General features: G+C 39.3%; 1 protein-coding gene across 6 annotated transcripts; it reads right to left on the bottom strand.

The window, feature by feature from the left end:
- Window positions 1-921: 921 nt before the first annotated feature.
- Window positions 922-23,713, bottom strand: PPP1R36 (protein phosphatase 1 regulatory subunit 36). Of its 6 annotated transcripts, none has more exons than XM_020879211.2 (11): window positions 23,584-23,712; window positions 22,685-22,749; window positions 14,953-15,039; window positions 13,981-14,078; window positions 13,815-13,881; window positions 11,815-11,913; window positions 6,884-7,018; window positions 2,497-2,539; window positions 1,990-2,168; window positions 1,709-1,900; window positions 922-1,171 (listed from the first exon to the last, which is right to left on the bottom strand). In XM_020879211.2, exons 1-11 carry the CDS (start codon window positions 23,647-23,649, stop codon window positions 988-990), a joined length of 1,215 nt encoding a protein of 404 aa, XP_020734870.1. In that variant the 5' UTR covers window positions 23,650-23,712; the 3' UTR covers window positions 922-987. The 6 variants fall into 6 exon arrangements, with proteins under 6 accessions (XP_020734870.1, XP_020734871.1, XP_020734872.1 ...); XM_020879212.2 differs by lacking the exon at window positions 23,584-23,712 and adding an exon at window positions 23,352-23,539; XM_020879213.2 differs by lacking the exon at window positions 11,815-11,913 and having other exon boundaries at window positions 23,584-23,713.
- Between the last annotated feature and the right edge of the window lie 2,922 nt (window positions 23,714-26,635).

The following is a 26,635-nucleotide window of genomic DNA, read 5'->3' as shown; positions in this document are numbered from 1 at the left end:
CTTTTACTTTCTTTCACTTTACTAGCATAGGAAGTGAGCCCAGTTGTCTGGTGGTTTGGTGGCTCAGATGGTAAAGAATCTGCCTCCAATGTAGGAGACCCAGGTTTGATCCCCAGGTCGGGAAGATCCCCTGAAGAAGGGAATGGCAAATCACTCCAGCATTCTAGCCTGGAAAGTTCCCTGGATGGGGAGCCTGGCGGGCTATAGTCCATGGGGTCACAAAGAGTTGGACACGACTAAGCAACTTTCACTTTTGAACATTTTTTAACACTGCTCTTCTTTGGAATTGGGAAGACAACTGACAATTTCCAGTCCTGCGGCCACTGCTGAGTTTTCTAAATTTGCTGACATATTGAGTGCAGCACTTTAACAGCATCTTTTAGGATTTTAAATAGCTCAGCTGGAATTCCATCACTTCCACTAGCTTTATTGGTAGTAATGCTTCCTAAGGCCCACTTGACTTCATACACCAGGATGTCTGGCTCTAGGTGAGTGACCACACCATCATGGTTATCTGGTCATCAGTACCTTTTTTGTACAGTTCTTCTGTGTATTCCTGCCACCTCTCCTTAACCTCTGTTAAGTCTTTACCATGTTTGTCCTTCATCATGCCCGTCCTTGCATGAAATGTTCCTTTGATAGCTCCAATTTTCTTAGAGATCTCTAGTCTTTCCCATTTTATTGCTTTCTTCTACTTCTTTGCATTGTTCATTGAGCAGTATAAAAAGGCAAATGTCCTAATACATTACTCTACACAGTCATGTAAAGCCAAGAAAGTAAATAATTAACGAAGCAAACTATTAAATATAGCAAAATGAGCTTTTCAAAAGCTTCCAAGAATTCTTTAGTCTACTGTTGAACTTTTAGCAAAATAATTTGGATAAGTTTTAAAGTTTAATAATAAACATTAGTCTTAAATAATTAGTGATTAAGTCAAAGTAGTTTACTTCAAATATAAGAATTAACTATAGAAGTGGAATGTATAGATTATTTAGGGAATGTTGTTTGAGAGGACAGTGTTCTCATGACTAAGTCCAGTGTATCCTGAATCCTCAAGTTATTTCTTTCTATCAGGGAAGACGATTTCCCAGACTTCATGCTTTCTTCTGGATCAAGGGGGATAAGGGTATGGGGGTTGAACTGACATCGAGGCTCCCCCAAGATGCCAACTCTGTGGAAAGAATTATTGGTATAGATGAATCTTTGCTGAGGTCAAAGACTAAGGCACAACTAAGGTTGTGCTTTGTATGTGTATAAAGCTAAGACTGATACACACACACACACACACAGATTTATGCACCTATTACTTTCTTTAAGCTTTCCCTATTTCTATGAACCACCACTGTAGTCTTAAATATGGGTCCAAAAACTTGACACCGAGCAAGATTTTGTACCACATTTCCCAAAGATTATTCTTCTAATGGGAAAACCTCAGTCTTACAAAGTCTGCTACTCACTTCACCAAATTAAAACTGTTTGAAGTCTAGTATAACTTTCTAGTTTTTTCTAGCCTAGATGCATATACCAAGAGCTGATCTGGAAAGAAAACAGGTGGACAGGAGCCAGGGATGGTAGGAAGACTGTGTTTCCACCTTTTTTCAACTTTCTGGCAGAAGCACTGTGTCTGAGCCCCTGCCCCTCCTGGGTCCCAACTAGGAAGCAACACACAACTCTCCATCTCTCCTTCCTCTCCCCTGGGGCCACTTACATTGGCATGTGCAAAGAGTCCAGAGTTTCCCTGGGCTCTTGCAGCTGGGCTGGGAATTTCGTGCCTATTCGACGGTACTTTTTCTCAGAGACATTCTGAGCTTTTTCTCTGAGAGAGGGCAGCAGAGTGGACATGACTGGAGAGCGCATGTGAATGGCTTTTTTAATCGCTGGGCGTTTTGCCATCATTCTCCTGGCAGGGAGAAGCAGAGATGACATTTAGGTCACATCATCCTGTTTTCTAGCAACGTCCTTGAACTTAGGAGAGTCAAAAGGTCATACCTGAATTGTACAAAAGTCATGCGCTTCTTTTCCCCTCCTGACTCTTCATCCTCACGCTTCCTTCGAGGAATGTTGAACATGTTGGAACGAAAGAGCCTTCCTATTTCTTCCTCAATCTCTGTGAAGTGTTGACGTCGGAAGACAATCCAGGCTACATATGTACAGAATGTATAAAAGGACTACAACAGAAGACAGACAAGAATCACAGTCCACAGCAATGACATGAAAACTGACATGGGAAACTCCTGTCTATGGAACACCGCTAAGGAGATGCAAACCAAGATGACCCACTCTCTCCTCATGCCTGAAGCACTGTGGGAACTTATACACGTACTCACTTTTGCAGGAGGAAAATCAGACCAAAGATTTAAGGAATGGCACACAGCTTATTAAGATCCTTTTTAGAAGATATTTACTAAAAACATGTGCCTGAAAAGTAACTATTGGTTATTGCTATACTTCATGTTTCATGTCAAAGAGCAGAGTCCCCAAAGGTAAGTAACTCACCTCAAAGAATTTCCAGTCTTTTTGTGTATCTGATATTTTTCCCCTGAAATAAAACAAATCATAACTATAGGTTAAAAGGGAAATTCAATATTTCGGTGATCTAGGCAATCCTTTATCTTCAAAAGGGCTCTTTGCAGATTATTACCAATGATCTCATAACTATTTACTCACATAAATGCTATCAAAAAGGCATGAGTGCCAATGTCTTTTTCTTCAACTTTCAAGGTTACCCAGCTCAAAACCCCTAGTGTTTGGTTAATCAATATATCCTGTGATAAACCATAATGGAAAAGAACATGAAAAATGATGTTTATGTGACTGAATCACTTTGTACAGCAGAAATTAACACAACATTGTAAATTAACTACACTTTATTAAAAAAAAATAGAGTGGGACTCATAGAAAAAGCTAAAATAAATTAATAGAAATTCAAGATATACATAATGAGTATAAATTCAGGATAAACAATCCAGCGAGGAAATGTATTCTTCCAAATATATCTGGTAAAGTGTATGTCCGGGAGGTGAGGAGAGGGAAACAGTGGTGAAGAGGCAACACAAGGTGTTGGCAGGAATGGAAATAAAGAACTAGAGACTGGCTTTAAAATAAAGAAAAAAAATCTCAAACAGTGGTTATGGCTATTGGATGCAAAAAGAATCAGAAACAAAACAGACACAGGTTGATAAGAGCATAATCCAGAAGAAATATAATACAACCCACAAATGTGACTTAAAACCTTATAGGAGTCACAGTAAAAAGAAACAGGTGATATTAATTTTAATAATATACTTATTTTACCCCCAAATATTATCATTTCAATATATAATCAATATTTTAAATTATCAGTGAGTTATTTTATTCACTTTTAAACTTTTTGTACAGTGCATTTTTCACACTTACAGCATATATTAATGTGGATCAGCCACATTCCAAGCACTCAGTAGCCACACGTGGTAAGTGGCTGCCATGCCGGTCAACAAAGAGGCCTTACATTTACCTGTGAGGGTGAAATCCAAAGGAAAGAGGGGGAAGCCAGGCTGTTGGTAAACTCAGAGACTGTCATGGTCTCTTATGTGGTTTCTTTTTCCTTCCTGCTAAATGAGACTCTTAGCTCTAAACCAAATCATATTTTCAGTCATTCCTGAAGGGGTGTAAAGCCTAGAGCCAGACATATGGGGTTCTGAGCTGGGGAGAGAAAAAAAAAACTGTGTTCCCACCAGGACCCCTGCTGCCTTAGGTTTAAAAGATGGTCAAGGCCTGCTCTGTACAAGGGAAGAGAAATTTCAAAGGCATGTGCTTGGGAGAGGGAAAAGAGGCCTTGGTGCAAGTGACTGAAGGTAAGGGTTGGGGAGAAGGACTTAAAGATGACTTAAGCACCTGAGCTTCAAAGAAACCTCTTTGTCCCCATTCCCATCCCCACCGCCAATCAGGTGACAGCTGCCCTGAGCGCAGAGGAGGAGGGTATGCCTTCTAGGGTAGAGGTGGGGTTGGAGCCAGAATTGGCCATAACCAAAGATCAGATCCAGTTCTATGGGCTTGTGCCATTTGGAGGTTTTCTCATCTATCCTGGAAAACGGAGCACTTTTACTCAACAAGTTCATCAAAATTTTGCTGAAGCTTTTGTAATATCAGGATTTCACAGATGTATTTAGAACAGAAAGACATGTCCTCCTACTTCTCAAGAATCATGAAAGCACTAAATTAACAGCCACTAAATTACTGGTTCTACTGAAATCTTTATCTCCAGAGATAAACAGCATAAGGTCTTCTAGTCCAACATTAAGTATGCATACATTAGAAAGAAAAGTCAGAAAATACACAGAATAGAAGCTTGTTCACAACAGGAAGAAGTTAAATAATGATATGTTAAAATCAGTTCATAACTCATAACTGGCAAAAACATTGTCCTTATCTTCTCTAAATAAAAACAACCACAAAGAGCAATACAAACTTCATGCAAGGACACAATCAACACCCATGGCCAATTAACAACTTTTTCTGGTAAAGTCATGTTATAATCTGTTTTACTCAATATCCATTGTTCAGCAATTTGGCCTATATAAAATTTGTTACGTGAATGGGGGTAGTGAGCTAAAAAACTGATTAAATTCTCCAAAGCAGGTGACATGGCCCACAACAGCAGAAAGAACAACATCTCTAGGTAATGTACTGAGGCAATCACTTGTAAACATGAGTTCTTTTAAAGTTTATATAAAAAAAAATACAATGTAATAAAAATGTACTTAAAAATGTTTTTTAGAGTGTTTTTTTAACCTTGTTATAGATGGAATGTGTCTTTCCCCCAACCTAATTCATATGTTGAAGCCCTTAAAACCTTTCCAAAGTGATGATAATTGGAATTGGGGCCTTTGGGGGATAACTGAATTTAGATGAGGTCAAGAGGATGTAGCCCCATAATGGGATTAGTGTCCTTTAAAGAAGAGGAAAAGACACTAGGGAGCTGTCTAGATTTATTATATTTTTCCTTTCAACTCCAATTCCAGTTCCTATGGAATATTGTTCTTTACAGCATTGGACTTTACTTTCACCACCAGACACAGCCACAACTGAGTTTCTGCTTTGGCCTAGCCACTTTATTCCTGCTAAATCTAGACAGTATATTAAAAAGCAGAGAAATCACTTTGCTGCCAAAGGTCCACATAGTCAAAGCTATGGTTTTTCTAGTAGTCACGCACCAATGTGAGAGTTGGACCATAAGAAAAGCTGAGTGCTGAAGAACTGATGTTTTTGAACTGTGGTGCTGGAGAACACTTTGGAGAGTCCCTTGGGCAGCAAGGAGATCAAACCAGTCCATCCTAAAGGAGCTCAGTCCTGAATATTCATTGGAAGGACTTGCTGAAGCTGAAGGTAGGATACTTTGACCACCTGATGTGAAGAGCTGACTCACTGGAAAAAAATCCTGATGCTGGGAAAGATTGAAGGCAAAAGGAGAAGGGGGCAGCAGAGAATGAGATGGTTAGAGGGCATCACCAACTCAATGGACATGAATTTGAGCAAACTCTGGGAGATAGTGGAGGACAGAGAAACCTGGCGTGCTACAATCCATGAGGTGGCAAAGAGTCAGACATGACTCAGTGACTGAATAACAACAACAAAAAAACAGCGCAAATGAACAAAGTTACTTATGTAAAGATATTCAATGTTAAAACAAAGCATAAAAACTGAAACTACACAAGTGTACGTAAGAGGAATGGTTAAGCAAACTGGTACATTATATGACAGAATATAATGTCATACGCTATTCAAAGTAGTAGGTGAGATTATATAAGCAGAATACTAGAATAAGGCTCACAGAAAAAATGTGGAACACAAAAAAGTATATACAATACAAATATTTGTATTTTGAAAAATGTGGAGGAATGTGGAGACAAGAGAAATTATGTATTGGGTTCTTTGCCAATAAAGTTTAAAAAAATTTTAAAAGTCTGACTATGACCAGAGACGGGTCTTGAGCCTATTGTGAAATTAGTACTCAGAGAGGGAGATTTTGGGTTAAGGATTGGAATTTTCTCTCCTGTGATCCCAAACTTTCCTGTGATATGACAGTTTAAAATTTTAATTATATTAGTTATTATAAACTGTCATCCTAAGGTAAAAAATATCCTTCCACAAATGGGGTCATTTTACCACTCCTACCTTACTCATACCCACAACTGTTTCTAAAAGACAATCAGCAGAAGGGCCGAGGACACACCCAATACCCGCTTCAACACTGGCCCATCACTCGGCTTCTTACCCAAGGCAGCCAAGTAGCCCTTGTCTGGCAACAGGAAAGCAAGATTTCACTGAGCTGATATAATTTGAGAGAACTTCTTTACTTTTACTGTTCTTACTCTTTTATTTGGAAGATAACTGCTTGATAATATTGTGTTGGTTTCTGCCATACAACAACGTGAATCAGCAGTAAGTACACATATGTCCCCTCTCTCTTGAACGTCCCTCCTCATCCCACCCCTCCAGGTCATCAGAGCACCAGGCTGAGCTCCCTGTGTATATTGCAACTTCCTACTAGCTATCTATTTTACATATGGTAATGTATATGTTTCACTCCTATTCAATTTGAAAGAAACTTAAACCCAAGTGGTAGCAGGTTGTTAAAATATCTGTCACACTAGAAACTAACACAGCATTGTAAATCAACTTTAATTGAAAGAAAGAAAAAAAAAATCAGCTGAGATTCTGGGGTTCTTCCTGGACTCACTTGGCTCTCTCCAACACTACATTACATGAGTCTGGGACAGTCTCAGTTGAGCCCACTTATTCTGTACAACAAAGAATAAGCCTTTCTCAAGGGCACCAAAAGTCAAAGTTAAGGGTGGTAAGGATGTGGATATACACACAAATGAAGATCTAAATGGGTGCTTACTTTCCGCAGCTCATGTGATGCTTCTCGGGCATTCCCAAGCCCAGGACAAGGACACAGTACTTCTGTGCCAAGTATTTCTGTGCTGCTTCTAACTTACTGATAATCATTTCCATTTCTTTTTTCTCTACAAGGCCTCTGAAAAGAAAAACAAAAATCTAGATTAATTTTTTTCTCTACAAGGCCCCTGAAAAGAAAAACAATAATCTGGATTAATTTGGTAAATGTCTTTATCAACTAGTGAAAAGTCAGAAGTATAAACTATTTTGAAAGAAACAGAAGTGAGTCAACACATTTCACTTATCGTTCCTTTTTTTTTATTTGAGCTGGGGCAGAAGAAGGTCCTCCAAGTCCTTTGACATTTATCATTGTAATCAGCATCTCCAGTTTGTGCCGAATATTATTAATTTATTTTATTTATTTTATGGTTGTGCTGAGTTTTCGGTCCTGAACACGGGCCTTCCCTAGTCGCAGAGGGCTACTCTTCCATTGCAGTGTGAGGGCTTCCCACTGCAGTGGCTTCTCTTGTTGCGGGGCACAAGCTCTATAGCGCGGGCTCAGTCGCTGTGGCTCACGGGCTTAGCTGCTCTGCAGCCTGAGCAATCTTCCCAGATGAGGGATCAAACCTGTGTCCTCTGCAGTGACAGGTGGGTTCCTATCCAGTGTACCACCAGGGAAGTCCTGAGTATTCATTTTTTAGAGATTCTTTATATATTGTGCTATGTACTCTTGAGAGTCCTGAGTGTTCATTGGAAGGACTGAACTCCAATACTTTGGCCACCTGATGCAAAGAGCTGACTCATTTGAAAAGATTCTGATGCTGGGAAAGATTGAGGGCGGGAGGAAAAGGGGCTGACAGAGGATGAGATGGTTGGATGGCATCACGGACTCAATAGATATGAGTTTGAGTAAACTCCAGGAGTTGGTGATTGGACATGGAGGCCTGGCGTGCTTCAGTCCATGGGGTCGCAAAGAGTCGGACACGGCTGAGAGACTGAACTGAACTGATGTACCCTTAATTTTATACACAGACAGTCCTAATTGAGAACAGCTCAACTAACAAATTCCCTATCCTAGTTTCTGAGGCAGTGAGTAGCCCACTTTCCTGCTGTTTTGCTATAACAGCCATGGAGACTTTTTCCCACCTTAGCTGCCTGTGGGTTTTCTGACGTTCCTACTACGTTTGGGGGCTCAATGTTTGAACAACTCAGCGTCTGTCCACCCTCAGTTCTTTGTTTGCTAAAAAGGCACTAGTGAGGAACCACTCTGGGAACTCTGGCATCAATTACAATCACCTTCCTGCTTCCCTGTAAAACACAGCCCCATCCAACTGAATTGCAAATGTACTTTCTAAAAGACACTCTGTTTTTAGGTTACAGCATGTCTGAAGCCTAATTTTAGAAGCTTTGCAGTACAATACAGTAGGAAACAATATTGCCGACAATATATTCCAGTGATTGCTATTGAAAAATGAAGTGTCACTATCTTGTTTCCTGCCCTTTTGTTTTCAGAAAGATTTAAATCAGATGAAATGCACTTTAAACAACAGGAACAGCATACTGCCCCTTCTGTTGTTAACCACTAGACAGGAGGATAAGCTGTGGGCAAAGGGAGTGGGTTTAAGGATAACACAGATGTTTCCAAGCACAAAACTTTATCACACATGGTGAGAAAGCCTGTGAGTCATAAGAATAACATGAGCTTCTTGCAAAAGATAAAAGTGGGTTCTAACTTTAAATGCCCAAATATCATATAACCCAACACACACTCTCCCAGGAGCACCCCAATGACCATCACTGTTTCCTGCCTCCCTGTTTCCTTCAGAAGCACCACCTTCAGCCTTTACCTCTGCTTTGCCAGATCCACCTATTGGTGGTTAATCTCTCCTTTTGCTGCTGAAAACAAAGCAAACCAAACAACAACGAAGAAATGGTTTGAAATGTTTGGGCAAATGGTTCTCAAGTCTTAATAGTTTAAAAAATTTCACCTGGGGTATTTGCTAGAAGTCCAAATTTCCAATGCCAACTCCTCTTTCAGATTTTGGTTCCATTATGTCTGGGTAGAGCCTAACATTTTAAAACAAACCCAGGTATAATCCTCTGGAAAAAATTTTGGTAATAATTTCAAGTGCCACACAATTAGTCATAAATTTTGATCCAACAATCTCTCCTGGAAATTTTTTTAAAAAATCATTCAAAGTTAGGGGAGAAATGTAACATATGAAGATATCAATGCAATTATTTATGTCTATCAGAAAAACTGGAGACTCCAAAAATATATAAAATGGAGGGATAATAGGAATAGTAATACAGGCTGTAGTAACACAGCCAGTTACTGTTTAAGGACTTGACAAGGATCTAACATATGAGTCCCTGTGGGATTTAAGCCAGGCACCAAAGTCTGTGCTGTTATCACTATGCTACATTGCTTCTTAACAGGCAGATCTATAAGTCACTAACATACAGTGGCTTGATGGAACGTTATGCCAACATTTAAAATTATAATTATGAAGCTTGTAAAAACTTGAAAATACTTATGATGTTTAAAACTGCATACATAATTGAGCCTTTGTTCAGAAGCTGTAAGTCCTAATTACAAATGGATAGCCTTAGCGACAGAAAGCCAATCTGACTAGTGAGGGATGAGAGCACACCACACAGACAGACTGTGGAGAGTCAGAGGCATGCGTTCTGGTCTCAACTCCACCACTAACTTGGCAGGTAACCTCCAGCTAGCTATTTAAACTCTCTGAGCCTTAGCCTCATCATTGGTAAAATGGGGATAAGGCTTCTTCTTCTGGAATGAGGTCTTTTAGTCATCTAAGATCATCAAAGTGTATCTTTGACATCTTTCTATATCTCTTCCCACTCACCTCTCACAGGTTATAGGCTTTCCTTCCAAGTGCCAACCACTAGGTTAGGATAAAATGCATTATCTTATCTAATCTGGACAATAACTGAAAGTGAATGCTAACTATTATCTCTATGTTAGACCTCATTATTTTGACTGAAATTAATTTTTAAGTTATGCCCAGATACCTCAATGTAATTTAATTTGTTTCTATTATAATAAATAAACCAATCAACTAATGGAAACTTGAAAATGAAGTTATGCTTTTTTAGAATCACACCTCAGAACCATTACTTTTAAGGCTTGCATTTTTCAGTCATTCTGTAACTGATTCATTCTATGAAAATAAACAAATATCACTGAAAAAAAAGGTGAGTGTTAGTCGCTCAGTTGTGTCTGACTCTGCAACCCCATGGACTGTAGCCCTACTCTGTCCATGGAATTCTTCAGGCAACAATACTAGAGTGGGTAGCCATTCCCTTCTCCAGGGTATCTTCCCAACCCAGGGATTAAACCCAGATGTCCTGCACTGCAGGCAGATTCTTTATCATCTGAGCCACCAAGGAACCCCCAACCAAATATTACTGGGTTCTATAATTTTAGTACATTTCAAAAATAACTAAGAAAACTTTCTTCTCTGTTATCTATTCTTATAGATTAAGAACTGAAACAATGTCTCTGACTTGAGTAGCAATAACCTACAGAATTTGAAAACACCATACAAAATAAAAGCTAATATGCTATCAAAGTCTAATAAATTTCATCTTTGGAAACAGTAAGACTCCTCAAAGTTTCTGAGCCCACGGCTAGCTTGAGCCCCTCTGCTACCATAGAAACACTTTTCACAATCTCTGGCTGCTCTGCTGGATGTTTCATATTATAATGGCTTTACTGGAGCAGCAATGTTTGAATTATTTATTTGGCTCCTTAGAAAACTGCTATCCCAATACATTCATCTGTCCACAAAATGTTTCTCAGGCTGCCTGTTTATGTGCAAGGATTTTGCATTTTGAAAACATTCCACAGCAACAAACTGATGACTCTTATCCAGCATTTCTAAGAGCTAAATCATTGGGTTGGTTCCACATGTACTGGGGAGGGCACTGGAAAAGTTTCATGGCTTGCAAAGGTCACCATGCCTGAGAGGCATTGTTCCGCTTGGGACGCTGAGTTCCCAGATTCTTGCCCTGTATAGCTCTGAGCCACCTCCACCTAAAATGATTAAATTCTTCATATGTAGCCTAAGAAATCTTGTTTTCTTCTGTGATGTGGAATATCATTTGGGTCAAACCTGTTAATTTTTTTTAATTCTTAGTTTTTTTTTAATTAGATGCTTACAAACGCTTTAGCAAGAACTTTGTAAGCATGAAAAAGAGAAATAATATCTATATCCACACTGTTCAATTCCTCTGAATTGAGGAATATTATAAAATAGACCTCATTTCAAAAACTTGCTAAATAAAATAAAGTATTTTATTAATAACTTCCTAACATTGACTACAAGTTGGAATGATTATATTTTTGAGTCACTGGATTAAATAAAAAACCTTGTTAAAATTAATTTCCCCTGTATCTTTTTATAATTTAAAAATATAGCTATCAGAAAAGTTTAAATTACATACATAGCTCTCAAAAGTTGAGCATACTCTTCTATTGGGCAGTGTTGGTCTATATTATTTGGAATATTTAGTTAACAGAATACACCATCTGAATTATTCAGTGAGCATTAAAACTGGAGAACTCAAAAAGAGAACTCCTCCCTGTAAAATGTTTAATAATAATAAACATTTTATTTTTTATTTTATAAGAGAAATACTAAATAACATTTTATCTTAATAACCCAAGATTTCTCAATTTCCATCATCTCTTTAGCCTACACAGAAGTTAGTTTTAATACTGGCAGTGATAAAGCTTGAAGTGCACTATGGGGAATTTCCTGGTGGTCCAGTGGTTAGGACTGGTGCTTTCACTGCCAGGACCCTGGGTTCAGTCCCTGGTGGAGAATTAACATCCTGGAAGCCCCGAGGCTCAGCCAGAAATAAATAAATCAAATTTTTTTTAATGCACTATAAAATTCTACTTACACCATATAGCTTTTGGGTTTCTTTTCCTGTGAGATTTTTTCCAAGTAATAATATAAGTAGTACAACAATGCCATAAGGAAATTGTCAAGAATCTTATTCCTATGAGGAGATTAAAAGAAAATAATGACAACGTATTTCAATCATGAAGCTAGTCATAAAAAAATACATGGGCACACAACACAAGAAGTAGTAGAAACACATGTCAGCATACCCATCACACAACTAATTTACATTTAAAATTCTATCTACTATAACTGTTGAAGATATAAGAAATCTGACTTTGTAAACAAAACTTTTTAGGAGATCACAACTGAATTACAATTTTGCTTATCAGTTAGTTTTCATTTTTTAAAAGTTTTTATACTATAGGTAACTTTGTTGTTAAAAAAATGTACACAAATGTATGAGGTAAAAAGGCTCTCCCCTCACTCTTTTGGTCACCATCTTACTCCTTAGTGGAACCCACTGGTAAGAGTTTGGCATGAATCCATCCTAACCTTTCTAGAGCACAGACAATCACATATAAGGTCCTCCCCTACCAACACACATACATATGCATGAATATATGCCTTAAATATTTTTGTAACAAATGGGACAATTCTGTATACACAAGTCTTTGAAACTTGCTTCTGTCACTTATCTGTGTAGGATGGACCTCTTTCCATGATACCATGTATAGATTTTTCTAATTTTTTTAAACAGCTGGATAAAGTATTCTGTAGCTCATAATTTAACTAATCCTATACTGATGGATATTTAAGTTTTTAAAAAATATTATAGACATTGCTGCAGTAATCATTCTCATAGCCACATTTTTTAGTAACCTCCTAGAAGTGAAAAGGCTAGGACACAGAATATCTGTACATTAAAGTTTCATAAGTTTTGTTCTCCAAAAAGATTGCATTGATTTACAGTCCTACATCATGTGTTTTAAAACTAAAAGCCTTTGTTTTCTTTCCAAATATTCTTACAAAATTTTTGCTGCTTCCTTTCTAGCCCCAGATGGAAATGTTTACTGTGGCATGCTTTCCTTAACCATACCTTGAGAGCAAGATGAAGATGAGCAGTGCAGACTTTTTTTTCCACGATATTAATAAGTACCTGTCCTAGGCTGGGTTCTCTCAGAAACGTGCAGGAGACAGATATGAGAGTAAGTAGTTTACTTGGAAGTGACCAGAGTAAACATCAGTGAGGCAGCGGAGAGGTGAGACAGAAAAGGGGTGCTAACAAGTTCATTATCACTGTGTAGTTCAGTCCCATGGGGGACTCTGGGAGACAGTGTAGAAAACTCAAGAATTATCCTGACAGGTGGAAGGTGGGCTATTTATCTGCCAACTCTCCCTCCAGCATATCACTGACTGGAGGCTGTTTCTGGGACGCTGACTCCCTAGTACCCCAAGCTTGCCCTGTAGTCTGGCTGAGGGTGCACCTGCCACAGAATAAAGAAAGCATCAGGCAGAGACTCTCAGATGTTTGCCATGAATGGTCTTCACTGAATGCTGAGGGAATCTGAGGGCGCTCCCACAGTTCAGGACACCCATTTTCCACTGAGCGGTCGCAAGTGCAGCTGTCACGTGGAGCACCTTCCACGCACAGCTACCTGCGACACCAGGACTTCCAAACTTGTATCTGAGGGAACTGACGCTTAGGAAGGACAAGAAGCTCTGCCAGACTCACACACTTAGTACTTGGGGCTGCCAGTCATAACTAGTGGAGAACACTGATCTTCAGTAAGTGAGCATACCCTTTAACTAACATACACACAGTGCATACTTGCTGGAACTCTGACAATATGCTCTCCATACTCCTTGACTTTATTTTGGGCTCCTGTGGCCTGACTTTTTCTCCCTGTGGTCTCAGTCTTTGAAACAGAATCCTGAGAGGATGGCTAGCATAGAGCCAGCTCTTTCTCCTAAACTCAGATTTTTCATCATTTATCAGATGGAATGACTTCAAAATAAAAGATAAAGGATCTAAAATGTCTCACAAGTGTTACATACCTCATAAACGTTGTAAAGGAACAGATACGCGGCATCTCGGTATCTTGTAGTAAAAGCAAAGCCACAACTGAAGGGAGAGAAGATGGACAGTTGAAAGAGGAACAAACTGCTGCCTTAGAGGCTGACACCAGGGAACACATGTAAGGGTGATGACACAGTTACTCACATTTAGCATCGTGGAGTGTAACGTTGCCCTGCTGACTCCGTTTCTCCAAGCCTCTGGGTGACTTATCATCTCTTAGAGCAAACCGTTTATCTGTCAACCTGTTAGGGGACATGATAGTCTCTAGTAGTGCTTTAAAAAAAAATTTTTTTTTTAAATTTTTTGGCTATGCTGGGTCCTTGTTGCTGCAAGGGGTTTTCTGGTTGCACAAGCAGGGGCTACTCTTTAGGTGCGGTGAGCAGGTTTCCCATTGCCAGGGCCTCTCTCGTTGGGGACCACAGGCTCTAGGGCACGTGGACTTCCACAGTTGCAGCACATGGGCTCAGTAGATATGGCTCCCAGGCTCTAGAACACAGGCTCAACAGTTGTGAGACACGGGCCTAGCTGCTCCACAGCATGTGGGATCTCCCGGGATCAGGGAGGGAACTCGAATCTCCTGCACAGCAGGTGGATTCTTTACCACTAAATCCCCAGGGAAGCCCTTCAGTAGTACTTTGAAAGGTTTTAGTTGTATTTAATCTATCCTGAGGCACAGAAAGTATTTACTATAAAGTAAGAAGACCCTGAGTGTTATGCGTGGGTTTCATTTAATGTAGGATCATTTTGGAATATATTTTATTAAACATTGTATAAGCTAGGGATAGGAGGAATGTATACTGCCTGACATAAAATGAAAATATCAATTTCACCCAAAATAGAACATTTAGTTCATCTATTTTTGGCATATCTATCCTTTTCAATTCTTTTTAAAAGTATAAGAAGCTGAAAATTCATTTGTAGCCAATTTATCACAAGGATACACTGGGATGACTAGCTCCCATCATAACTGTGAAATAGTGCATGTTCTCTCCTTGATGCGTATTTACATTTCAACTTAAGATATGGGAGTGAGACTTTCTTAAGAGTTTGTAGAGGCTTAAGCCATTCTGCTAAGAGGCACTATTAGCAACACTGCCATGGTGGTAGTTAAGCTACCTGTCCGAAGCTGGACCATCAATTTCAACAAAGTGAACTGCTTTGCCTTTCTTTCCTCTTTCCTTGAGTTCTACTGCAGGTGTAAAACTGTAATAGAAATGAGAAAATTAGGAACTTCATCTTTTCTTGGGAGAAACTAATCAGAGCATTGCCATGGCTCATGGAACGTTAGGACTGATACATATTGTGTGTCCTGGAGAGACTCGGAGGCACATCCACACTTAATCCATGTATTCACGTGTGGAACCACCACCTAGGAAAAGATGAAAAGATTGGACTTTGTATTCAGCATCTACATATCACTAGACCCCAGAATATCACCATAAACAAAACATTTCATCTGAAAATCCAGCTGTAACTTCACAAGAAATAGAAGGCTTGTGATCAATTTGGAAGGATTTTTTTTTGATTTACTGAGTACTTGTTATGTGCAAAGTGCTTCGAAGTATGATCTCATTCAATCCTCACAGCAACTCTATGAGGAAAATATTACTACTGTCACAATTTGTCCATTATGAGAAAGACTGAATTTTAGAAAGAGATCAAGTAAACTGACCAAGATCACTTAGCAAGTGCCAGAGCCAGAACTGGGGCCAGTTCTCTAGCTACAGAGCCATATGCTTACCCACCAGGCAGTCCTGCCTCCTGAGCAGGACTCAGTTGTCATCGCTGTGGACACTTCTAAAAGCTTGATTATCTCAAAGAAGGTTTCAGGACCTTTACTTAACTCAGAGTTTCTTAGACTCTTTAGTTTTTGTACAACCATTATTGAGCAGTAACGGGCCTAACTAACAATGGACCACAATTAAGCAACAATAAATATATACTGAGGCCATACTCTGTGTCAGGCATTGCTGTAATATCAAAAATAAGTGTTGTCTGACAAGAGTGTCCACTTTCACTACTATTATTCAACATAGTTTTGGAAGTCCTAGCTACAGCAATCAGAGAAGAAAAAGAGATAAAAGGAATCCAAATTGGAAAAGAAGAAGTAAAGCTCTGTTTGCAGGTGACATGATACTGTACACAGAAAACCCTAAAGATAGTATCAGAAAATTACTTGAGCTAATCAGTGATTTTAGCAAAGTTGCAGGATACAAAATCAATACACAGAAATCATTTGCATTTCTATATACTAACAATGAAAAATCAGAAAGAGAAATTAGGAAATCAATCCTATTCACCATTGCAACAGAAAGAATTAAATATCTAGGAATAAACTTACCTAAGGAGACAAAAGAATTGTACGTAGAAAATTATAAGACACTGATGAAAGAAATCAAAGATGACATAAACAGATGGAGAGATATTCCATGTTCCTGGGTAGGAAGAATCAACATTGTGAAAATGACTATACTACCAAATGCAATCTATAGATTCAATGTGATCCCTATCAAATTACCAATGGCATTTTTCACAAAACTAGAACAAAAAGTTTCACAATTCATATGGAAACACAAAAGACCCCAAATAGCCAAAGCAGTCTTGAGAAAGAAGAATGGAGCTGGAAGAATCAACTTTCCTGACTTCAGGTTACACCACAAAACTACAGCCATCAAGACAGTATGGTACTGGCACACAAACAGAAATACAGACCAAAGGAACAAGATAGAAAGCCCAGAAATAAACCTATGCACCTATGGGTATCTTATTTTTGACAAAAGAGGCAAGAATATACAATGGAGTAAAGACAGCCTCTTTGATAAATGGTGCTGGGAAAACTGAACACACATGTAAAAGAATGAAATTAGAACACTTCCTAACACCATACACAAAGATGAACTCAAAATGGATTAAAGACTAGGTAAGACTAGACAGGTAAGATTAAAGACAGGTAAGACTAGAAACTATAAAACTCTTAGAGGAACACATAGGCAGAACACTCGATGACATAAATCAAAGCAAGATTCTCTATGACCCAACTCCTAGAATAATGACCCACCCCCTAGAATAATGGAAATAAAAGCAAAAATAAACAAGTGGGACCTGATTAAACTTATAAGCTTTTGCACAGCAAAGGAAACTATAAGCAAGGTGAAAAGACAACCCTCAGAATGGGAGAAAATAATAGCAAATGAAACAACTGACAAAGGATTAATTTCCAAAATATACAAGCAGCTCATACAACTCAATGCCAGAAAAACAACCCAATCAAAAAGTGGGGGAAAGAACTAAACAGACATTTCTCCAAAGAAGACATACAGATGGCTAACAAAGACATGAAAAGATGCTCAACACTGCTCATAATCAGAGAAATGCAAATCAAAACCACAATGAGATATCACCTCACACTGGTCAGAATGGCCATCATCAAAAAGTCTACAAACAATAAATGCTGGACAGGGTGTGGAGAAAAAGGAATGCTCTTGCACTGTTGGTGGGAATGTAAATTGATACAGCCACTAAGGAAGACAGTATGGAGAATCCTTAAAAAACTAGGAATAAAATCACCATATGACTCAGCAATCCCACTCCTAGGCATATACCCTGAGGAAACCAAAATTGAAAAAGACACATGTATCCCATTTTTTTCATTGCAGCACTATTTACAATAGTTAGAACATGGAAGCAACCTAGATGTCCATCGACAAATGATTGGATAAAGAAGTTGTGGTACATATACACAATGGAATATTATTCAGCCATAAGAAAAAACACATTTGAGTCAGTTCTGATAAAGTGGATGAACCTAGAACCTATTATACAGAGTGAAGTGAGTCAGAAAGAGAAAGATAACTATCATATTCTAACACACATACACGGAATCTAGAAAAATGGTACTGAAGAATTTATTTACAGGGCAGTAGTGGAGAAACAGACACAGAGAATAGACTTATGGACATGGGGAAATGGGAGGAGAGGGTGAGATGTATGGAAAGAGTAACATGGAAACTCACATTACCATATGTAAAATAGATAGCCAATGGGAATTTGCTGTATGGCTCAGGAAACTCAAACAGGGGCTCTGTATCAACCAAGAGGGGTGGGATGTGGTGGGAGATGGGAGAAAGGTTCAAAAGGTCGGGGGGGGGGTGGTATATGTATACCTATGGCTGATTCATGTTGAGGTTTGACAGAAAACAACAAAATTCTGTAAAGCAATTATCCTTCAATAAAAAAATAAATTAAAAAAAACCATTGTCTGATTATAGTCAATGCACAGGCTCTCAGGATTATTAGGAAATGCTTAATAGGAAAACAGAAAAAAGTGTTTTAAAGATCAGCAGGATGCAGTTCCTGCCTTATAAAGAATGCATTTTCTAAGAGAATTGTGGTGTCTACCAAATACATTAGTTTGGCAGCCACTGTGGATTATGATGTTTATTTTTCTGCCTGAAATAATGCCACACTGATAACATGACTTAGAAGCTCAATCTCTGCCCACAGTTACAGGTCTCTTTGTTAAGTTTAAGTGTAGATACAGTAGATAGCAGCACTTTTCCCCAGACTAATCATTCTCTAAGCATGAACATACACTCTTATCATCTCCTTGTCAACGTAAGTTTTGAAACAACTTCCTTTACATTTTTTCTGGCATTGGTTGCCCACAAAGTCATAATTTTAGAGAAATACCTCCCATGGGAATAATAAAGTTAATCAGTTTGGTACTTTCTTCTTCCAGGAGTTTTTGCCAACATCCTGGCAATATTCAGACTGAAAATTAGGTTAGAATCTAAAAGCATGTATATACTTTTAGATATGTCACCTCAAGGGAATGACTTTTTTCTTTTTTTTTTTTCAGAACATTGGCACCAAGTTGGTTAGTGGATGATTCCTGAACTTTTCATTCTTTCTTGTCCTCTTCTTATCACTGGTCTCCATGGATTGGGTATTTAGGGGGAGGGTGTGCTGAAATACTGAGGGAATGGTGAGAAAAAAAGAAATGAAAGGATACAAAATGGTGATAGTGGCTATCTCCAGAGAGAGATGAGGATTGGATAGGACAGAGAGGTGGTGTGGTGATGAAGAGAGCGGTATGCTTTTGTATTATTTGAGGGTTTTTTTTTTTTGTAATAAGAATTTGTGTCACGTGCATGCTGTCATGTCTGACCCTTTGTTACCTTTGGACTGTAGCCTTCTTTTAGGCTCCTCTGTCCATGGGATTTCCCAGGCAAGAATACTGGAGTAGACTGCCATTTTCTCCTCCAAGAATAAAAAGAATGTACTGATATATAACCCACGTACCTTAAAAAATGTTGATAGAGGTATAGAGGAAGTGGTGTGGTCAATACATTCTATTGACAGACCATTTAGTCTTTAACAAGATAGTCAATTCCCCTAAACATTCAGACATTTTCTAACAGCTCTGTGAAGTCCATTCTGCTTGCTGGATATCTAATGTGCAGCATTAATATTAATATAACCACCCTGTACAAGAACACAAAGCTGTTTTCAGTTTTCCCTTGGACCATCAAAGTGTTTTGGGCATTTATAAGCCATTGGCTGTTAACTCTCCCCCCAGGCTAATGAAATTTCAGGTCACCAGCCCTTCCCATGGTTTTTCTTCTCTAGAAGATGAGAGAATACACAAACACCCAATCTCAGTTAATGTCAAATGAAACTGCTTCCCTCCTAACCTTGTTTCAGATCCATCTCTACAATTCAACATTTCTTCCCCTATTAGTTTGCCTGAGTTAAATTGGAGATGAGAGAGCCTTATGATAAGGAAAAGGACACATTTGGGATCTTACAGATCAGGTCTGTGAACTAAGTCAAGTGAACTTAGAATTATAAAGTCATAAGATCATAGAATTTGGTGTTAGAGGACATCAAAAAAATCATCCAGTACATGGATGTCATTTTACTGATGGAGAACTAAGGCTCAGAAAGGCTGACCATGTCTCAGCATTTGGAACTTGTGGCAGTGCATGCCCTTAGCCAACAGTCTGACATTTACTGCTAAACCTTCATCTTTATTTTTATGACCTCTGGACATGTAACACCTTCCCACACTTGTCTGAGTGGTTTTTAACTTGACTAAAGTCATCCTCTGGTTCAGATGGTGAGATGGATTCCTCCTTGTGAGTGTCCTGCCATAGCTCTGAAAGCAGACTATGCTCACAGTGCTTTTGGAATCATTAAGAAGCAGCACTAGTAATAACTGAAAATTGTCCCTTAAATTGCACCTCTGATTGGCTCCCAAACCACAGTCTGACCTAGATCCATACTTTCTTCCAATCTTCATAGTCCCCACTTCAATCTGGCAACCTATTTAGACCATGTTGTGTTGATGTGCTTCCCTGATATTTATAGAACAATCATGTCATTTTCCTTTGCTCTGAAACAAATGAGAAAAAACAGTCATATTTTCTCTTAGAACTCATCACTAAGATGCAGAGGGTTGGACCACTCGGCTTCCACACCAGTTAGAGCTCTTCAAGAGTTACCAGAGTCTTTTCTTAGGCTATGGTGAAAAATAAGTCTAAAGCTTCTGAAGGTATAGTTTCCTGTGCATCCTCAGGGGAGTCCATGACCTTAGCAAAGACTCAGACAGGGGCTGATTCTCTCTCAGCTGGAAGTAGAAGGCACCTGAAACACGAAACTATAGAACTACAGACACTCTGTCAGAGAGATGCATGTCTTGTGGGCCAATTCACCTGTGAATAAAGGTATTCCTTTTTGTAAAAGATACTCTGATGGGGACCATTTTAAAAGTCTTTATTGAATTTGTTACAAGATTGCTTCTGTTTTATGTTTGGATTTTTGGCCCCAAGGCATGTGGTATCTTAGCTCCCTGACCAAGGATTGAACCCATGCTCCTGCATTGGAAGGCGAAGTCTTAACCACTGGACAGCCAGGGAAGTCTCCAAGGTATTCCCTCTTTAACAAATAAGAAAGAAATGGGCATGCAAGCTGATGAACTATGCAATGCCCTCATTTACTCCTCAGAAGGCATTATTATTTAATTTTCTGAATAAGGGAACTTATAACTAACAAGGCTAAGTAACTTGACAAATTATGACCACAAAATTAGTAGCATAACCAGCATTTGAACCCAGGTCTTCCTCCAAACCACTCTCCATGGTCTTTTTCTTAAGAAATAATGACTACCCTTTCCCTGCCCATTACTGTGTCATTTTATGCATGGAGATAATGGGTATACTGCTATATTCTGATACAGTTATCCTCCTCAGGGTATAATCTGCAAAGGTCAGACAAACTCTGCCTGTGAATAGGGCACTACTTCTCTGAAGGGTAAGAGTCCCAGTGTCATTCATCCAGGAAAGACGCCAGGAACTGCAAAGGTGGGGGAGAGGAAAAGGGGTCATCTTCTCTTGACCTGAATCTGAGAGTACCTAGATGTCTGTGAACTCCTGTCAGCTAGTGGGTGTAAAAGGTGGCCTACCTACCCTAGGTGGAGGGAGACCAAAACCATGGAAGAAATTTCCAAGGTCTTAAATTGATATGATAGACCTTGAACACTCCTGAGATCAAGCTGTTACTTTGCAAAGCAGATTATCTGGGTATATGACACTCCAAATTCCCTCCCACAGCCCCCATGTCCTTAGTACAGTATGCACTTATTCAGTAAACATTTGATGAGTGCCTACTCTGTGAAATTCTGGAGACAGCTTCAGGGATGTGAAGATGACTAAGACAGTTCCTGCCACTGAGGGCTTACAGTCTATTGGAGGGAGATACTGTTTAAAGTGGAAAGGACTTTGGCATCAGATAAATCTTGGTTCGAAATGTCAGTTCTGCTGTTCTGGCTATGTGACTTTGGCTTAATTGCTTAATCTCCCTGAGCCATGTTTCTTTATCTATGAAGTGGAGAGGAGATATTAACACTCACTTTTCAAGGCTGTTTTATGAATCAGAAAAACATGCAAATGCCTGGGACATAACAGGTGCATAGCAGATGGTGGCTAGTCTTGTTAGTTTAGCAAAAACACTTTTAATAGAGTCAATATTTTCCCAGTGGAGAATTAAAACTAGTTCTAATCTTCCCTAGTAGCTCAGTTAGTAAAGAATCCGCCTGCAATGCAGGAGAACCTGGTTCGATTCCTGGGTAGGGAAGATCCGCTGGAGAAGGGATAGGCTACCCATTCCAGTATTCTTGGGCTTCCCTTGTGGCTCAGCTGGTAAAGAATCCACTTGCAATGCAGGAAACCTAGGTTCGATTCTTGGGTTGGGAAGATAGGATCCCCTGGAGAAGGGAAAGGCTACCCACTCCAGTATTCTGGCCTAGGTCACAAAGGGTCGGACCTGACTTTCACTTTCTTTCTTCTAATCTAATAATTTTACCTTGTAAAATATACAGTCTATTGCAGCAGGTATAACATGGTCTCATTAATGTAAAACTCTATTTCTATAACTCAAAAAGCAATTTTATAAAGTCGTTAATAATATAGACTGTTAACCAAGTAGACCTAGATTTAAAACATCTTATTCACCTCTGAGTTGTGTGATTTGGCCAAGTCAGTTAGCTTTCCTCAAACTTCTTAGCCCTTTGACATCAGTTTCTTCATATATAAAAGTGGATTAACATGCAGCTGTTTTAAAGGGTTAATAAACTGATTAGCACAGTTTCTGGTACATAGGAAGCAGCTAATAAATGTCATCAGAAAGTGATACCTGGAAGGCTGCCAAAATAGTTATCTCTAGATGGTGAGAGTTCAGGAGACATTCATTTTATTTTTTGTACTCTTCTGTATTGCTTGAATTTTTTTTTACACAAACACATGTAATTTTCATAAAAGCTATAATATAATAAAATTTTGTTAAAATTTACCTTCTGAATTCAAGTGTTTTGGTTTCATCTTTCCAGTACCACATCCCTAATCGCAATCCCAATTGCTGTAAAATGAAATGATTGCAGCAAAAATAATTAAAGGTTCAATTTAAAAGCAACACGTCATAATGAACTTTTAACAAAAATTCTCACTATTTGCTCTTTAACGCTATAGAGCCTTAAACTTTTTTTTTAACTTGATGCCAGGATTTTATCTTATTATTTCGGGGTGTAGTTTCAATAAACAGTAAGGAAGGGAGGAAAGTAGGGGAGAAAGGAAGGAAGGGAAGGAACAGCGGAAGGCTAACAGTCTGCATCACCTCAAGGCTCACCATACCTATTTACCGATTAATTGGGACTTAGACCACAATAAACTGGTGCCCAAGGCGGCCCCAATCTTTCAGAGAAGTTAAGCACCTGTTGTAACCCTGACCCAGGCCTTCAAGAGCAAGCGAGCGTACTGCAGGTTCGCGCTCTCCAAGGCTGCGTAGCTACCAGCCCGGAGCCTTTCCTCTCCGGGGGTCCCAGCCGGCCCGAGCAGGACTACTTCCTCAGAGGGTTTCTTATTTCGCAGACAACCCATCAGAGGTGGTGAGGTGGAACTTCCCTACATCTGGATATCAGCGTGGGGAGTCGGAATTCAATTCTGACCGTTTGCTGAACACACCTCCATCATCTGGTTTTCGTAGACCACTTTGCCCAGGTCTCTTCGAATGCGACTCGCCCCAGGCTACGGCGGCGCCCCGCCCGGGGAGCGCGGAAGGCAAGGCCGCGGCTGAGGCAGTGGAGAGCGCCGCGGCCCAGCCACCGAGCCACTTCGGGCGCCGGAGGTGGGCGGGGGCCGCGGGGGTTGTCCTTCTACCCGCCGTGGGGTGGGGGTCGGCCGAAGCTGCACTTACATCCGACTGGGCAGAGTGCGAGTCCCACCGCCGCCGCCTCGAATAAAACTCCGGGAGAGTACTCATGGTCTCCCGCTGGCCGCTTCAGAGCGTCGCCTGGAAACCGTGGCTGGGGGCGGGGCTGGGGCTGGGGGCGGGACCCTGCTTCCTACGCCGCGGCGGCTGGTGGGCGTAGCTGCCGCCTCTGCCGACACCCTGGGCTGCGGTGGCGCACTGGCGTCTCACTACGAAGTTGCCCGAGGGTTTCTTCCTTAGGGGTCAGTTCTTGCCTTCCCACCGAGAAGCCAACCACGTCACTGGCTTTGTTTTTAATTAGAAAAACCAGATTGTTCCATAGGGAAGCTCCCTTTGTTCCCAAGTTTGCTAGCACTAAATGAAGTTTAAATCCAGGTTGGAGAAACAAACAAACAAACAAAAATCCAGACTGGGACTAAATTAAGTGGGGTGGGGTAGGGGGTGGGGTGGCGTGGCGTGAGCGGCGCAACCGTGGAAATCAAGGTTTTTGAAACAGGGTTCTGCAGCATAACTAGTTGTGGAAGTCGTCTGAAGATATCCAAATGATCGGTGTTTGAGGATTCTTAAGGAGTAATGTATGTAAAGCATCACCTTGAATTAAAGTACTGAGAATTAGTGTTGCTGAAAGCAAAGAACCTTGGCTTGTGTCAATGGGTATTCAACAGTGTCTCTCAATTGTGTACAACTCTTTTGCAGCCCCCCATGGACTGTAACCCATTATGCTCCTCTGTCCATGGGATTTCCCAGGCAAGAATACTGGAGTAGGGAGCCATTTCCTTCTCCAGGGGATGGAACCCCCTCTCTCCTGTTTTGGCAAGTGGATTCTTAACCACTGAGCAACCTGGGGAAGTCCACGTTCAACTTCATTTCTGCATTTACTTTTCAAACCATGTGTCTCGTAATTTCTTCTTGCAACTGAGTTGATATGCAGATTTGTTTGGTATTTTCCCCCTTCTAACACTGATGGTAAGCAATGCTAAATGACACTATATGGCTGGGAATGCCTCATATATTCTGCTTTTGTTTTAGCCCCACAACTTAATTAGCATTAAATAGATGGTCAGTAAATACCTGATTTTATTTTCATATAAACTTTACATTGGTAGGATGATGGGTAACACCCATTTACTAGTTGGTTTCTTTTTTTTTTTTCAGCTGCACTCTGCACACATGTGGGATCTTAGTGCCCCAACCAGGCATTGAATTTGGCACCCCCTACATCAGAAGGTGGAATTTTAACCACTGGGGAAGTTCCTCGAATAAACTTTACAAACAAGAGCAATAGACACTCCACTACTTCCCCTTAACCCCACCATCCTAGTCTACTTGGTAACACACAATCACTGTTCACAGTAGTATAAAATTGTAAACACCAAGATTCATGATCTACTCTCGAGTCCACTGCTGGTAACTGCTCCAATTGGCTCAGATATAAGGAAACCCACCAGTACACTGGCAATGTTGCTATGAGGCTATGGCCTTAGAGGCTGGCTTATTATAAGATGACTCATTTGAAAATAATTCACCAAAATATCCCAGTCATCAAATGCTTGTCTCCAACCTGGGTATTTAACTTTGGGTAGGAACAAGGAGAAATAATGAGTTGGAGCTCCAAAAAGGACCAAGGAAGAACAAGGACTCTGGGTGGTACCAATTTACCACACTTCCAGGAAACCTCTTCAGTTTAGCTAAATGAGTGAAGAAATGCTAATAGAAAACCAAAGATCTTTTATACCTTACCATGTTTAACTTTAGACTGTCTAATATACAAAACTAAAGGTAAAAATAAAGGAATTGAAAACCCAAAATAATGACCTACAAAAAAGTTACATGACAAGTTACCACAGCTTTGCCAAAGGGACATATTAATACTTAGAGGAAACCCTGGATAACTCTGAAGGTACCATCTTATATTTCTGTGTCACTAGACCCTAAGGAAAGAGGGAGTAAAAATTGTTTTCATGACTCTAAATCATTATTTTTAAAGTGACCCATTCATCTATTAGATTTTCCACCAGTTAGTTTTTTTTTTAATGACATTAGAAACTCATAACCTAATATGGAAATATAATTTTCTCTTAAAAAACAAAGTCATGATGCAATGAAGTAGGGGAAAGGTGCTGTCTAAATATTTAATAATTTCAAATGCCCTGTAAGGGAAATTTTTTTTTTTGCCTAATTAAGTTCTCAAGATAAAGAACTAAGAGCATATGACATAAAACTAAGTTGACTGTCTCAAATTTTAGGCCCAAGATATTAACTGGATATTATGCATATTTATACTATGAAAAAATCAGTGGACAGATTTTCAAAATGTTATAATTCTACTTTTAAAACTAATATATAAGAAACAGCAATACCAGTATTTGAATTAGCAACTCCATTTCTGGTGCTTATTTCTCCAATCTTCAATTCAAACATCCTAATCTGTACTTAAAGGGATGGAGGAAGAGTCTGACTTTTTCACTTGTTTAAGGGAAAAACATTTCAACATTAAGTAGCACACTATTAAATTTTAGAAATACATATATCCTAAAATATCTCCATCCCTAAAACTGTAAATACTTGTAAAAAGCTGTAAAAAGAATAAATACTGAGCTCTTCTTCTAAAGATCCATAATTTTTCTTGAAGGATTTAAATTTTATATCTAATTTTAATGCTTAAGGATAGTCCTTCAAAACAGTTGCCTCATACATTAAATATACAGAAACAATTGAATATTACTGTTGTTTTTTATATATATATATTCCTTTAGCAGTTGTCTTGTGATCATATGACTTTTGAGAGTCTTTAAAACTTCAGTTCCAATGTTCAAAAGCAAGACAAATATGCCTCACAACTTTTAAAAACTACATCCAATTGAAATACCTTATCATGAGCCCAGTATTTGATCTTCATAAGAGAGACCTTTTGATTTCATCTAGTCAGATTATATTCATGTTTAAGATTATACACAGAATATTTTTAGTTCTCCTTGACATATAGAATGTATTATGTATTTTAATATGCATGCTAAATTTAAAGATGTAAAGAGCA

Source organism: Odocoileus virginianus, chromosome 6, assembly GCF_023699985.2.
Source record: "Odocoileus virginianus isolate 20LAN1187 ecotype Illinois chromosome 6, Ovbor_1.2, whole genome shotgun sequence".
Lineage (NCBI taxonomy): Eukaryota > Metazoa > Chordata > Mammalia > Artiodactyla > Cervidae > Odocoileus > Odocoileus virginianus.
Note: the sequence above shows the minus strand (reverse complement) of the source record. Positions and strands in the feature narration are given on the sequence as shown.